Source organism: Theobroma umbraticum, unplaced genomic scaffold, assembly GCF_002168275.2.
Source record: "Theobroma umbraticum cultivar Fairchild unplaced genomic scaffold, ASM216827v3 scaffold_51.0, whole genome shotgun sequence".
Taxonomy (NCBI): Eukaryota; Viridiplantae; Streptophyta; class Magnoliopsida; order Malvales; family Malvaceae; genus Theobroma; species Theobroma umbraticum.
In genome coordinates, this window is record NW_018397260.1 from 9,320,086 (window position 1) to 9,334,500 (window position 14,415).

Consider the following 14,415-nt stretch of genomic DNA (forward strand, 5'->3'; position numbering starts at 1 on the left):
TATTTTAAATGGGAAAGGTTGCACTGGCTTAAGCCTTAAGGTAAAAATATAAGGAATGCATTTGTTCTCTTTTGAATTTAGTCAAAATAGTGTATTACACTCATTAAAAAAAAATTAACACATGTCATGTGCTTACATTTTTAACATAAAAAACATATTTATTAAATAAAAAAAATTTATTTATAAACTCAAAACTTATTATTCTGTTTATTGATAAACTCTTATATTATTTGTTATGAATACACGTTTTTAATTTAAAAATATTTATTTATAAATAAAAAATTAACTTATTTTATACTAATGTGAAATGTGTGAGGCATCTATTTATATAAAATGACTTTTAAAAAATAAAATATTTATAAACATAAATGTAAGACATCTTTATCTTATTGACTTAGAAAGATATTAAAAGCATAGGACACAAGATCTAGAATTGAATGTAAAGAAATTGGTATAATGGTTCATAAATGATAGGGATGTGATGATGTGCTGTGGGCTTTAAATGAGAGTCCGGTATATGCGGCAGAGAAGCCTGCTTGTAATCAACAGCCCACGAAAAAACAAAACATACCTACAAAGGAAGGAGAATTTTCAGTGGTTGATATTTTCCAAACTAGAACCCTTTCTTTTCGGGGTGGTGGTCGAAGAAGTGCACGTTCTCCTGTCCTGATCTTGACCACTGACTTAGCAAACCCCCGCTGGTAAACCCGGGGGGGAGCTCCAGTTGGATTAAAACTCTTTAACACTAACTGTACATTTTTATAGCTCACGTGTTAGAGAGAAGAAACCTTCAGCTTCAAGTCACGTGTTTTTTGCTTCTAGATACAAACGTCATTTTCTCCAAAAGAAATAGATCGGGGGATTTGCTGAGATAAGTGCTGACACCCTTGTTTTCTCATTAATTATCGATTGCTATTTTCTTTTTTTTTAAAATATAACACAAATTAAAATTATATACTTGATTAGGATTAAATAAGTACATATAATGTAATCCTAATTTAAACAAAATGGTTCAAATAAATGAATTAATTATATTTTTTGTTTTATTTTTACATCCAACTGTATAGTAGTAATAGCTTTGCTTTTAACATTCCAAAAAGAAAATAATATCAGTAACTGTTAACATATAGAAAAACCAAAAATTGCTAAACTAGACCATTATTCACCTTACAAAAGGCTGATAGAAAAATCCAATAACGGCTTTACCACCATTAATAACCTACATGCCTTGCATGTAGAAGTGCTTGATATGTGTCAAGTTTAATATTATATTATAATAAAATCATTATTTTTTTAAAAAAAATTAATCTAATAAAACGTGTAATACTTATATTTATAAATTTTTAAAATCTTCTATTTATTCATACAAGATTTGAAACATTTGACGTGATATTATCATTTAGTTAATTAAAATATGTTTTTTTTGTACAATATTTAATTAGTAGTAACTCTTTTTCTTATGCTATTAGGGAATGCAAGCTATTATTAAAATTTACTAGTTTACTTACAAATGAAGAAACAATTACTCAAAAACATTAGTATTTAATTATCCTAGTTCTTATTCATTCTTTTTATGAACAACTTTTCGATCGAGGTATACACTTAAGAACTTTACAGATCGGAAGCAAGAAATTGAAATAAAAATGAAAATGTTTAACTATTGATTTCCCTAACTATAGAACAAAATTATTAAAAGAAAAAATGAAAGTGGGTGTAGAAATCATTCACTCTTTATTTCCGAGCTACCACGGGAACGACCGGAAGAAGAACCACCATGTCCACTTGCATCATCGACATTTCTCTTTCTCAAATGCCGCTTAACGTAGAAATTCAGGAACAGCCAAAGAATTACGCCGTTGAGTACAGAGTTGAATCCCCAAGCTCCCATTCCATTGCATCCACCTTTCAGAAAATGCAGGAAAAGAACCCCAAAATGGCAGAGCAAGTTGCACCCCAGAAGCACCACCTGGCAATTCACCACGAAAGGGAAGCAAGCGCTGGGCAGCCCAATCGCGGTCCAGAATCGGTACCCATAGACCACGGAGTATAAGAGAGTGGCCAACAGAATGGCCAGGACTTGAAACGATTGAGAGAACTCGAGCCACAGGAAAGACATGCACAGAAGAATTGATTGGTTAAAGAGGTGAAAGAATGTTAATTTGCGGTGGCGGAGAATGGTGAAGAATGTCCGGAAGAGGTGAAGGAAACGGGAGAGGTAAAAAACGTAGGACCAGAAGAACACGCGCCCAGAAGGGCGCGTTCCTAAAGGGAAGCAGAGGAGCCATTGGAATGGGGTGGTGATGGTTTTGGTGCGGTGCCAGAACCAACGCGTGTCGCGAATCTCGGCTGCCGCGGAGAGCAAAATGCCGACAAAAATAACGGCGGAGATTAAGGACACGCAGAGGCTGTGGATGGCTGGGATTGGCCCCAGCGGGAGCCGTCGGCGTTTGGGGAGTACGAGAGAGAGGAAGGCGTGGAGGGTCGTAGCTGCGACGACGTAGACTGCAATGGACGAGAAGAGGAAGGACCACGTGGAGCCGAACGATTGGGTGTGGCTCCACCGGAAGTTCACGATCGACGGATGCTCTGATAGCCAGTATTTCACGGATTGCATCATGCCCGGATTTTGTTTCACATCAACCCCCAAAACCCAAAATTGTATCTGGAATCACAAAATGCTACAAATTTCTGTTTGGGAAGTCAGAATCGGAAGGGAAAATAAAAGAGAGAAACTTGTTATAGTTGGGAGCAGGATTGAGAAATGGCAAATGACAAAGAAAAAATGAAGGACGGCGCAGCCTATTTGTACCTTTGAGGAGACAGACACAGCTTGGAGATTGTTAGTTTGGAGGTCAGCGGAAGAATCCTTTTCCCGGTTCCAATATTCCCCCTTTTTTTTTTTTCCTTCACGGCCAAAAAAAAAAGGGGAAATAATAGGTGGCTCGGCCCCCATTCGTCCGACCAACCGCGTTCGCGGGGTCAAGGGCTAAGGAACCTCTTCCACATTAGGCAGTGCAGACTTCCTTGTCCTTTTCTGGGATCTGTTAATTCAGGCTAACCAAACTGACCCTGCTAAATATACCATAGCAAAGCTGATTTTCGAAGGATTTTGTAATTATAACATAAAAAAAGTTAATAATAATAATAGTAGTAATAATTTGAAATGTCAAGCGTAGCTTATCATATTTGTTTGGGTTATTGAATTTGATAATTTCTTGGATAACCCAATCTTTTTAAAGATTAGCTAACTTCTTTTGACAATTGCATAAGCTATTCTAGCACATGACTTGAATTTATTGTGTAGGTTGAATATTAAAATTTTAAACACCTTGGAAATATATTTTCCATGGTTAAGTCCTTATCAATTCATCCACGTTGTCACTATATTTATATTTTCTATGATTAACGTGGTTTTAGCTGTGATCTTCATAATGGAACGCATTATTCTTTTGATTATTGAAGGTTAGGGAAGACCATGGTAGGGTTTGGCATCGTTTCTTTGATTTTGATGTTTCCTTGGGAATCCGAAAGAAATAAAACTCCGGAAGACTTGGACAATGAATTTATTATACCATGCTAATTAAGGCAGGGCAGTGTCTTCGCATTCTAAAGATGATGTTTTCACATTTAGTCTTTAATTAAATGTTTTTTTGTTTGCCTTTGTTAGTAAATAAAAATATTTTTCCACCTAATAAATATGTCTTCAAACGAAATTGCGAGCAGGCAATGAGTAGTATCAAAACCTATATAGAGATACCAATATTAGAAGGGACTTGGATTAAAGTAGATTTATCTATTTTATGGGTAATAGAATCCATACAATGAAAATGTTGCATAATTAAGTATGAGAAAATATCATAATTCTCGCATTGAAAAATGATGAAATGTCTCTTGAAATTATAAAAAAGAATTTACTTTCATATAATAGATATGTTTTTAAAATTAAAAGTGTGAACTCGATACATAATCTATTACGAACATTCATAATTTTTGACTCGACCCACATCTTAATTTGTCATTTTTGTTAGAAAATGATATAATACAAACGAGAAATTGCATCCTAATTACTTAGGCAATTAAGTATTCCATATGAACACGTCTAGAATGTAAGCCTTAATCAAGAAGGATGTCCACCAATGTTAAATGCACAATAAATTTTGGCCTACTTTTCGCCTATTATAATCGAATTGTCTACACCAATTAAGTAGGTGCTGGGATCCTTACTCTGTTTTTCTTCTCTGTTATTATATTGAAACTGACATCCCATTAATTTAAATTCATCATATATAAAATATATTAATAATGCATTTCTCTATCACACTTTAGAGTTCACACATTTTGCTTATTTTGTTTAGCATTTTACATTCCAATTAATTTGCTTCGTACATATTGATACCAAATTTTGATTTAAGTTTAAACAAACACTTTAACTTTAATAAAGATTTAATCATCATTAAATTTAATATTAATAATTATTTAAATTTTTTATTCACATGACATATTTTTTTGACTTGATTATATACATTGGGTATTTTAAATATATCAACTCTTTTTAAGTCATATGTTACGTAAGTAGAAAACTATTAACTAATATTATATATGATAGCGAGTTAATTTCCGTTAGAATTAAGGATTTATTTAGATGTTTTGAATATAAAGAAGTTGAAAATTTTAATTGAATAAATTATCTTGCCTTAAATAAAAAACAAAGACACGTTACCAACAAAAAGCCTCAGCCAGTTTTTAATTAGTAAAATGGGCTTTGCACAGCAAAGAAATTGGGCCCACTATCGATTGCGGCACCGCGACTAGCCCGTCCGTGACTAGCCAAATCTATAAAGAAAAAGGCCTTTAGTTTTTTCTAGAAATTAAATCAAAATTAATTGCGAATGTCAACGCGACGGCAGTTTAATCAACGCGGACCGTTCCAGCAATCGCATTCAAACGCCGTTAATCGCCAGTACAAAAGAACACGCGCCATCTCATCGCCCGGTCAACGAGTCAAGGGAAACCAACCACTGGATTGGCGCCACGTTGAGGGTACCCCATTCTCTCAACGGAAGAAGATTCCCTCAACAGAGATAGGAATAGTGTGGAAATGTTCTCTAGGCTGTAACCGCGTTAAGAATAATTTTATTTCCAAAGAAAGGAGTTTCTTTATTCCTCATTATCTTTTACGTTTTTGGATCGGTCGATTGGGCAATCGATCGGTCCTTCTATCTCCTCTGTCTCTTTGAGGTCAGTAATTTCCCATTTCTCCTCTTTTTCTTTGGTCGATTTTTTTTTTAATTTTTCGTCATTTGTTTATGTTATCGTTGAATCCGGATGGCAAAATTCGAATATTTTTCGTTGATTAGTTGTTATGAATCGTGTTTTTGTAATTGGTGATGCTGATTCTCATAAGAGATCTGATGGTTGGGATTTGAATCTTTGAGATTGTTTAATTTCTCGAAATCAAGTGAATTTTACAGGGTATGATGTTCATATGAATTACTTTGATTTTGTTATTTTATAGCTTTTGTTCTTTCATTGAATTGGATCTTTTAATATATAGTGGTAGTTTTTAGTTTCAGGATTTATTTTGGTTCCATTTTTTGATGTTATAGGAATCCGAGTTTTGGAAGTCTGAGAAATGGCAGGTGGGCTTGGGGAATCAGCGAGCCAGTCGCCCCAAAGTCCATCTTGCTCTAGCAGCAATGCTAACGGTGATGCTGGTAATTTTGAGTGCAATATCTGCTTTGACTTAGCTCAAGACCCCATTGTGACTTTATGCGGTCATCTCTTCTGCTGGCCTTGCCTTTACAAATGGCTTAACATTCATTCCCGTTCTCATGAATGTCCTGTGTGTAAGGCGCTTATTGAGGAAGAAAAGTTGGTCCCCTTGTATGGAAGGGGAAAATCATCGAGTGATCCTAGGTCTAAATCCATCCCGGGTGTCAACATTCCGAATCGTCCAGCTGGGCAGAGACCTGAAACGGCTCCTCCGCCTGAACCAAATCAGTTTCCCCAAAATGGACTGGGATTCATGGGAGGGTTGGGAGGTTTTGCACCAATGGCAACTGCTAGATTTGGGAATTTCACACTGTCTGCAGCCTTTGGTGGTCTTATCCCATCATTATTTAACCTTCAGGTGCATGGGTTTCCCGATGCGGCTATGTTCGGTACAGCTGCTGGGTATCCATACGGATTTTCAAATTCTTATCATGGTGGCCATGCTCATGGATATCATCATCACCATCATCATCATCATCGTACTGCTCAAGGCCAGCAGGATCATTACCTGAAAATGCTGTTTCTGTTTATCATTGTTTGTGTTATCTTTGCAATGATTTATCAATAGATCAAATCTGCTATCAGAGCCTAAATCGCTAACTTATGTTAGGAGTGTCAACCCCATGTCTTGTATAAATCTAACATTGCATTTTCTTTCCTTTTTTTTTCTTTTCTTTTTTGTGGGTGAGGAATTGTTTATATAGTGCTTTCAATATTTATTTTTGCTCATTTAATGGTTGCCAGTACATGTGGAATGCAGCTTATATGTTTCAGTATTTAAGCAGTGCAAGATCTTTTTATCTACTGTATCATTGAAATGCATCACTGTGTTGTAGCGGCTAATATATTCTATACCCTATAGTTCACAATTTGGCCTTTTTTCTCTTCTTTGCCACTTTGCCTTTTATTATAACATTTTCACTGAACTTATCGTTGTGGAAGCTCATGTCTTCAAGTATTTTGCGAACATAAAATGCAGTAAAATTTCATGTGGCTAGCCATTTTGTAAATTACAATTTTTAGAACTTCGTGCAATCTTAATACATTATGTATGGCCGTTCTATCTGTCATGGTTACTGGTTATTTCTTGAGTCTGTGAGAGGGGATAGCTGAGAGAGGATTAGATGGTGTTGCTTCTCTCTGTAATTAAAGCTTTATTATATGCATTTTCCATAACCGTGCTCGAAGTTCTGTTGACACTGCCCTTTCCCCTTTCATTTGAGACTTTATGAACAAAGAGTTTTTATTTAGTCAGAGATAATAAAAATGGCCCCTTTCTGTTAATTTCTATGACAGAATTATACATGCTTGTTTGGCTGTTTATGTAAGTAAGGAACTAAATGTTTCTGTCTTTGTAGTTATTATAGATCATGGTATTGGCTCGAGTCTGGAACCCAGGTTGTGATTCTAGTGCATGGACTATGAATATCAATTTGAAAGATAGATATGACATTGATTGTCTTGTTTTGCTTGGTTAATTGAGCTTGTGGCTCTCATTGTCTATTTTTAAAGCTGAGCTATTTTAGTGGCAAATGTAGAATACTAGTGTTCATTGTGCTGACATTGTTGAGCTTGGTAGCTCCTTTTTGCATCTATATCAATAAAAGTTACTGTCTTATTGAAACGCAAAGAGAGATATCCAATGAGGGCAGCTGCCCCATAGAACTATTTCAAAAGTTAGAATCAGTAGTTATATTGTGCTTGATGTTGTTGTAGGCATTGCCCTGTTATTGTCAGCACTCACCCGTTAGAACACTACCATTTCGAAGAGGAAACAACCTTCTTTTTGTGCAACCTCCTGTGTTCACACATGCACCTATAGCTTTTTGTTCAAGTTGGTTTTGTTGCAGCATGATTGTGGAGTCTGGTGTTGGTTTTATCCTTAAAACTACTTTCAGACAGCCATCACATGATTTTGCTGTACTCCATAGACAGTGATTCTACTTGGAAGTGGGACTTTTTATCCAAGATACTTATGGGCTCGAATTGTTTTCATATGTTTTCTTTGATGGCATGTGGTCCTAACATGGCTCCATTTGGTCTGCCTCCTAGAGTCATCTGATCCTCCAGTTTACGGATTTTCTTGTTGATTGTGGCCCCTTCGATCTAAAGACCACACTTTAAGCACATGGGTTGCTTGCTGGGCCTGGAGTTTGGGGACTGCTGAACTTGCAGATTTGAAGGCCTTGGCCTCATGTCAGGTAATTTCATTTTCCCTCTAAGTGCTAGGAGCGGTTAATTTGTGAAATTACTTGGAGGCTCAACTGCTATATTAGAGGTGACAACCGGACAAGTTGGGGCTTGAATCGTTTCAAATACAGGTTGTTTACTTGTACATAGTTAACATAGTAAACTGATATTTCTTACACAATTTTCAGACCAATGCATATGATGTAGAACTGGTTTGAACTTATGTTTCTTAATCATGGGTTTGTAACAAAATGCTCTTGGCCCTTATGTTTCTTAAGCATGTAATTGCATTTGAAGGAGTCTTAAGATCTTGGTTTTGTGATTTTGAAACGAGACTTGTGTTGTTTGTAGAAAAGACATGTGTTGGTCATATCTTCCATCATGCCAAAAATGCCCATTTCCTTGAAGGTGCACATGGCACGAAAAGGACCAGTACTTGTTGCGTGTTACGAGCTGTCCATGGCGTCAGGCAGGGCTGGTCTGGGTGTGGTTCAGTCTCTCATGTATATAAGTGACCATATCACTTTCTTTTATGTCAAAATGTCTGGTTCTGTGACTTAAACATCGAGCACTTTTCTTTTTGCGGTGCAAGTTGCGGGTCCAATGGATAAGCCTGTGGCCAACGATTGCGAGATAGCTAGCTTCACTGCTTTCCCTTTTAGAGAAACGACATGGCATGTTTAATTTTAGTGGACTCTTCCACCACCATCCTATCTGTTTATGCAAAAGATAAATAATGCAGGGCATTTATATCACTCATTTTCATAAAAAAAATACTAAACAAAATGACAAAAAAAAAAAACTAAAATCATCATGTATTGTTTGAAATCTCAAATTCTAGTATTACCGTTACGTAAATTTGATCAAATTTTTTGTTTGGACATTGATTTGTCGGTAAAGGTGATTTCATTTAAATAAAAAAGTCGTCGGATATTAAAAAATATATATTTTTTATTGTTCAGAAGTAGAAGACAATGTAAATTTTGGCTTGCTGTGTAAAGTTGAATGCTTCAGTTTCCGGATGAACATAGCAACAAAAAGGGGAGGAGTTGTAGAAGCTTCTTGGTAAGTGCATGAAAGTCTCTGGTTTTCAAGGATACCACTTCCATTTCTGTCAACTTGTTTGATCTTGCAGTGCAAAGAATTTTTATATTTACCTTAGTGGATAAAATCAAAACTAGGGACACGCAAACTGCAACGCTGAAATCATCAATTTTTCAATTCTTCAAACGCTTTGACCCCCCAATGCTCAGTCCGTTCTCCCTAGTTGTACTGAACTGAACAACCGACGTACATGTACCTGGTGTTACTGGGATGACTTAGATGCATATGGACAAAAAAGGGTTGAAGCATGTGCTTCTCATTGAAGCCGACTTTTATGACCGATCTGATACATTGGGGAATTGTCGGTAACCTTGGAATCTGCAGCAACTGTTACCAAGCTTACGTTGTCGGGGGGTAAGCCCCGAGCTGATCCCCATCTTCAAATTCTTCGGTTTTTGTGTTTTTGGGCAGTTGGTTGTTGACATTGTTCCTCACAGGGATCTTTGCCTTGCCCCTGCTTGTTACATGTATCCCCATTGCTGGGGTATGTCACAGGGATGGGTGCGATGATGGTTATTGATTAGTGTTGATAGCTAGGATATGGGTGGGGAAGTACTCTCTCTCTACTTCCCCAACTCCACCACTTCCATTGCTTTGTTTAAATTCTATACATTTATGTAAAATTGGGTCAAAGAAAATTACCCATCCCTGCAATCAAGTTGAAATCACCAAAAAGTTCAGACAAATCCTTCAAAAAGGATCTAATCTAACGATAAAATTTTTAATGTTTCTCCGTTAGTGCATGATAGCTGATCTTATATAGCTTTTAAGGTCAAATAGTAGATCCATTTTTGCCAACTTGCTTTTCAATGGTGGGTCCTATATCCCTCCCCAAATCTCTCTAGAGAGCATAAGAATCAACCAAGATCACTGTAAATGATTAAAAACTTCATTCACAGTTGTATATGCCACAACAACCATAAGGAGTTTCCTTACTATATACCTCTTGCATGGTTGTTTCCGACAGGGTTGATTCAATTATCTCTTCTTGAGTTTTTTAAGACATGTTTTTGAACATAATTAGCGTGTTTTACTGACATTAAGTACCCCATAATTTTGGGGTTTCTTGCATATGAAAGCTCCCTAGTTCCTACCATGTAACTTGCTTCATTCAAGAACATGAAACAGATTTCGATTTCTTTTATGGAAGGTATAGCAGATACATTGTAGAAGGGAAGCATACCTTGGTCACAAAGCATGATTGTTCTGGTTGCTCAACCATGCTTTTCCAGGACTGCGATTGTCTACCATATCTAAGAGTTCACTCTCTCGATTTGTTTTACCTTCTGTTGTCTCCCTGTACGGTCGCTGTTGAGATAGGCGGAGACAGAGAGAGAGAGAGCATAAAAGAAAGCACCCCTCGTTTTCATTCTCCCTTTGAATGGCAAAAGGATGCTTTCTTTCTTTCTGTTGGCTTAAACTTCAATCAAAATACATATCCACTGGTTTTAGACAATTAATTACATCATGTGAAGGTATAAAGAATGAGAAAGAACAACATGAGATTATGATGATATGGTGACCTCATGGTCCTTGAACAGAACAAAAAGAAGTTCACCTACAACCCATTATTGACAATTATCATATAATTCTAGGTTGATTGATAACGATATTAAGAAATTACGTATCGATTAATGATAAGTTGATTCAAATGGTAAGATCGTGTGTTCCGAATCTTAAACATTGTAGCTTTAGTATGTCTCATTTCATTTACTTGATTCTACATTTATACCATGGGAGAGCAACTCTATTCTTTAAGAAAATGCAAAGCATCCCTAATTGAGTGAAATGGAGAAGAGCATTTTGAGAGTTGAGGGAAAAGGATGTAGGACCATAGTGTGGACCCTTTATTGAAATATATATATAAAAGAAGACGATAGTATACAAACGAATCTAGAATTAATGTGAACTCAACAACCCCCACCTCTAAAGAGAATTCTTGACTAAGCCCCCCCTCCCCTTAAAATCCCCTTCCTTTCTCTGCAGCTTTAGCCCACCCTTCCAGCTAACTCTCCCCTTCTTTTGTAAATCCCAACCCTTGTTTTAAATAAAAACGAGCTAGTCTAGTCCTCCTCCAGCATTAAAACCCACCACCCCCCTTTACCTTCCTCTTTCAACAATATCTGTCAATTCCCCTACAATGCCTAGATCACCAGCAATCTTTCATTTTCTCCTGCTCTCACTCTTTGCTGTCTTTGCCTTTGCCAATGCCACCGCCGTTTCAACAATGATCCAACAATTCAAAGAAGCCCCGCAGTTCTATAACTCCCTGGATTGCCCTGTGATAGTTGATGAAGATGAAGAAGGTGAAGGCTCCATTTTGTGCTCGGATCAAGCCGTGCACGTGGCAATGACCCTTGATACAGCCTACATCCGGGGCTCCATGGCAGCTATTCTTTCCGTGCTTCAACATTCCTCTTGTCCCCAGAATATTGCGTTCCATTTCGTCGCCTCCGCCACCGCCAACGCGTCACTTTTACGCTCCACCATCTCTTCCTCTTTCCCTTACCTGAACTTCCAGGTATACCCTTTTGATGACTCCTCCGTCTCACGCCTCATTTCAACCTCAATCCGCTCGGCTTTGGACTGCCCTTTGAACTATGCCCGGAGCTACTTGGCCAATCTCCTTCCTTGTTGCGTCCGCCGAGTCGTGTACCTTGACTCGGACCTGGTTCTGGTTGACGACATAGCTAAACTCGCGGCAACTCCACTCGGAGACACCTCTGTCTTGGCTGCACCAGAATATTGCAATGCAAACTTCACGTCCTACTTTACTCTAACCTTTTGGTCAAACCCTTCTTTATCCTTAACTTTTGCGAACCGTAAAGCTTGTTACTTTAACACTGGAGTAATGGTAATCGACCTTGCTCGATGGAGAGAAGGAGATTACACGACAAAGATTGAAGAATGGATGGAGCTTCAAAAAAGAATGAGAATATACGAGTTGGGTTCTTTGCCTCCATTTTTGTTAGTTTTTGCTGGAAACATAGTTCCGGTCGATCATAGGTGGAATCAGCATGGCCTTGGTGGGGATAATTTTAGAGGTTTGTGTAGGGATTTGCATCCTGGTCCGGTTAGTCTTTTACACTGGAGTGGAAAAGGGAAGCCATGGGCGAGGCTTGATGCTAACAGGCCGTGCCCTTTGGACGCTCTGTGGGCTCCTTATGATCTCTTACAAACTCCATTTGCATTGGATTCTTGACAGGAAAAAAAAATGGGAAATGCTTATTAATTTTGCTGGAGGAGCACATTGTTTATTACCATCTTTCTGGCAACTGTTTGTCCGCTGAGAAAGTGACAGAATCATCAAGAAAATGGGGGGGAGCTGTAAAGTTTTTAAAGCTGAAGATCAGATGCTGAAGCTGGACGAGGAGCCAATGGCCTGTGGAGGAAGATTTAAGTTGTTTCTTGTAGATTACGGTACTGAAACAGGTACCATATATACTGCATTAATTTGTTTTTTCTCTTCTTTTACCGAGAAACCAGAAGACTACACTTTGAAAAAGAAGAAATTGGTTGTAACAATAACGAATCCATAAATTTCCATCTCGGATGTATGATGATAAACTGTAAAATCAAAGTCTGTATAGCAAAAAGAGCTGTTTTGGGTGGGGTAATTCTCCACGAATCTTTCCTTGTTCAATATAAAATAAATCTGCACTTGCTTCCATGTGTTCTTGTCATGTGCTTGTTACATGCCCTGGGAAACCATTAATGGAAACTGGTTGGCAATCTGGTTATAAAATTGAATGCTTAAGGATCAAGTTCCTCCTCTTTCCTTGGATCTTAGCATTTCGCGTTCAACCAGCATTATTGGGTGTTCTTCTTCCTTTTTTTTCCCTGGTATTTTAATGGTTGGAATTTTTTCTTTTACTTGGAGATGGCTGGAAAGACACATTTGCCAGCTGATGGGACTCTTTAACGAATAGGGTTGACATAATTAACAACATACAAATTCCTCAAGGATGATTAAAGGACAAACACATACAACTCCATCCTATATATCTTTCAATATTCCTTAGGGATTCAGGGTTTAATTAATCTATACATTTTTAAAAAAAGATTATAAAATTAACTTTTCAATCATTATTTTCTTTATAATTACGTTTTTAATATCCCAATTAATCTTGCTTTAAAATTGAAGAATATAATTACACTCGAAATCACTAATCGAATTAAAAATCAAAGTTAGGTCGTGCCGGATAGAGGAAAAGAGACGGAAGAAGCATATATTAGTACTTGAATGAAAGTTATTATTGCCAAATGCCTTTGCAATCATGTTAATTTTTATTTAAATATGGATGACAAAATTGCACTAATTAAAAAAATGTGAATGACAAGTATTTTGGAATAATTATTTATGGGGAAAATACTGGTTTGTTTGATTATGCCTTGTCAACTTTCAACTCACATTGATTTCTTTTGGTAAGATTTGGATGAATAGAATATTTTAGTCTCCCAAAACTGACCAAATTTAATTATTTAGATCTTAAAGTATTGGCTAATCACTAATTTAGTTGCATGCATTGAATAATTATATTTAACAAAAATCAGATTTAGAATAAGATTGGTATAATATCTAAAAAAAATCCTTGAATTATTTACGAAAAATTTAAATATAGTGTATTCTTTTTATACTTTTATTTTAAATTAAATAAATTTTTATGATAATGGTTTATCACTTATCATTTTATGAGATCTGATAATGACATAGAATACTGATATGTCATAAAAAATGGTAAAGAGATGTGTTGATATGATATAATGATATGATCATGTAATAAATTACATTATATAATCAACATTACAAAAATATAAAAATGATAAGTGATATTTTAATTATTAATAATTAATAATTAATCATAAGTATATATTAAGTAAAAAATGTAATAAAAAATAATTTTTAAATATATTTTTTAAAAAATTCAAAATTTTTTAAAATATTATGTCATTAAAATTTAATAAAGTTATTGATTATTGGTATTGGATCCAATTATGTCAAGTAGGCATTTTCCAAATGCCAGCCTGCTAGATTTTTTGACATTTTAAATCTGATTTTTTATTCTAAAGAATAGTATAATTATTAATTAAGAAAACAAAATTATTTAACAAAAAAAAGAATGGAGTGTCGGTAGATTATAATGGGAAAGAACAAAGAGGGAGAAGTATTGCCGGAACATCAATCAATCGTGCTCGTTGGGGGATTCCACGAATGCCGCGTGGCATGACTTTTAAAAAGGTTATGAAAATTCAACGGCTGCGATCGGGAATAAAGTCAAAGCGTGTGGGTCCTACTTTTCTCAACCCCAAAATATTTTCTCTAGTTAGTATAGTGAAAAATAAAAATAA

General features: G+C 36.2%; 2 protein-coding genes and 1 pseudogene across 5 annotated transcripts; 2 read left to right on the top strand and 1 right to left on the bottom strand.

Annotated features, from left to right (window-relative positions):
• Positions 1 to 1,535: 1,535 nt before the first annotated feature.
• On the bottom strand, positions 1,536 to 3,207 carry LOC110416730 (fatty acid elongase 3-like pseudogene; annotated as a pseudogene). The gene is made up of 2 exons (XR_016351235.1): positions 2,810 to 3,207; positions 1,536 to 2,688 (listed from the first exon to the last, which is right to left on the bottom strand). The product of XR_016351235.1 is annotated as a fatty acid elongase 3-like pseudogene (transcript).
• A 1,872-nt stretch (positions 3,208 to 5,079) lies between these two features.
• Positions 5,080 to 6,548, top strand: LOC110416217 (RING/U-box superfamily protein). 2 transcript variants are annotated; one of them, XM_021428120.2, is made up of 2 exons: positions 5,080 to 5,238; positions 5,607 to 6,548. In XM_021428120.2, the coding sequence occupies exon 2, from the start codon at positions 5,633 to 5,635 to the stop codon at positions 6,338 to 6,340; it is 708 nt and encodes a 235-aa protein (XP_021283795.1). In that variant the 5' UTR covers positions 5,080 to 5,238; positions 5,607 to 5,632; the 3' UTR covers positions 6,341 to 6,548. The 2 variants fall into 2 exon arrangements, with proteins under 2 accessions (XP_021283795.1, XP_021283797.1); XM_021428122.2 differs by lacking the exon at positions 5,080 to 5,238 and adding an exon at positions 5,260 to 5,472.
• A 4,435-nt stretch (positions 6,549 to 10,983) lies between these two features.
• On the top strand, positions 10,984 to 12,781 carry PARVUS (Nucleotide-diphospho-sugar transferases superfamily protein). 2 transcript variants are annotated; one of them, XM_021428119.2, is made up of 2 exons: positions 10,984 to 12,110; positions 12,272 to 12,781. In XM_021428119.2, exons 1-2 carry the CDS (start codon positions 11,207 to 11,209, stop codon positions 12,424 to 12,426), a joined length of 1,059 nt encoding a protein of 352 aa, XP_021283794.1. In that variant the 5' UTR covers positions 10,984 to 11,206; the 3' UTR covers positions 12,427 to 12,781. The 2 variants fall into 2 exon arrangements, with proteins under 2 accessions (XP_021283794.1, XP_021283793.1); XM_021428118.2 differs by having other exon boundaries at positions 10,987 to 12,409.
• Positions 12,782 to 14,415: the final 1,634 nt, after the last annotated feature.

What these genes read in the sequence shown, in the direction of transcription:
- LOC110416217 (XM_021428120.2), top strand. Translation starts at nt 5,633, where the DNA reads ATGGCAGGTGGGCTTGGGGAATCAGCGAGCCAGTCGCCCCAAAGTCCA.
- PARVUS (XM_021428118.2), top strand. Translation starts at nt 11,207, where the DNA reads ATGCCTAGATCACCAGCAATCTTTCATTTTCTCCTGCTCTCACTCTTT.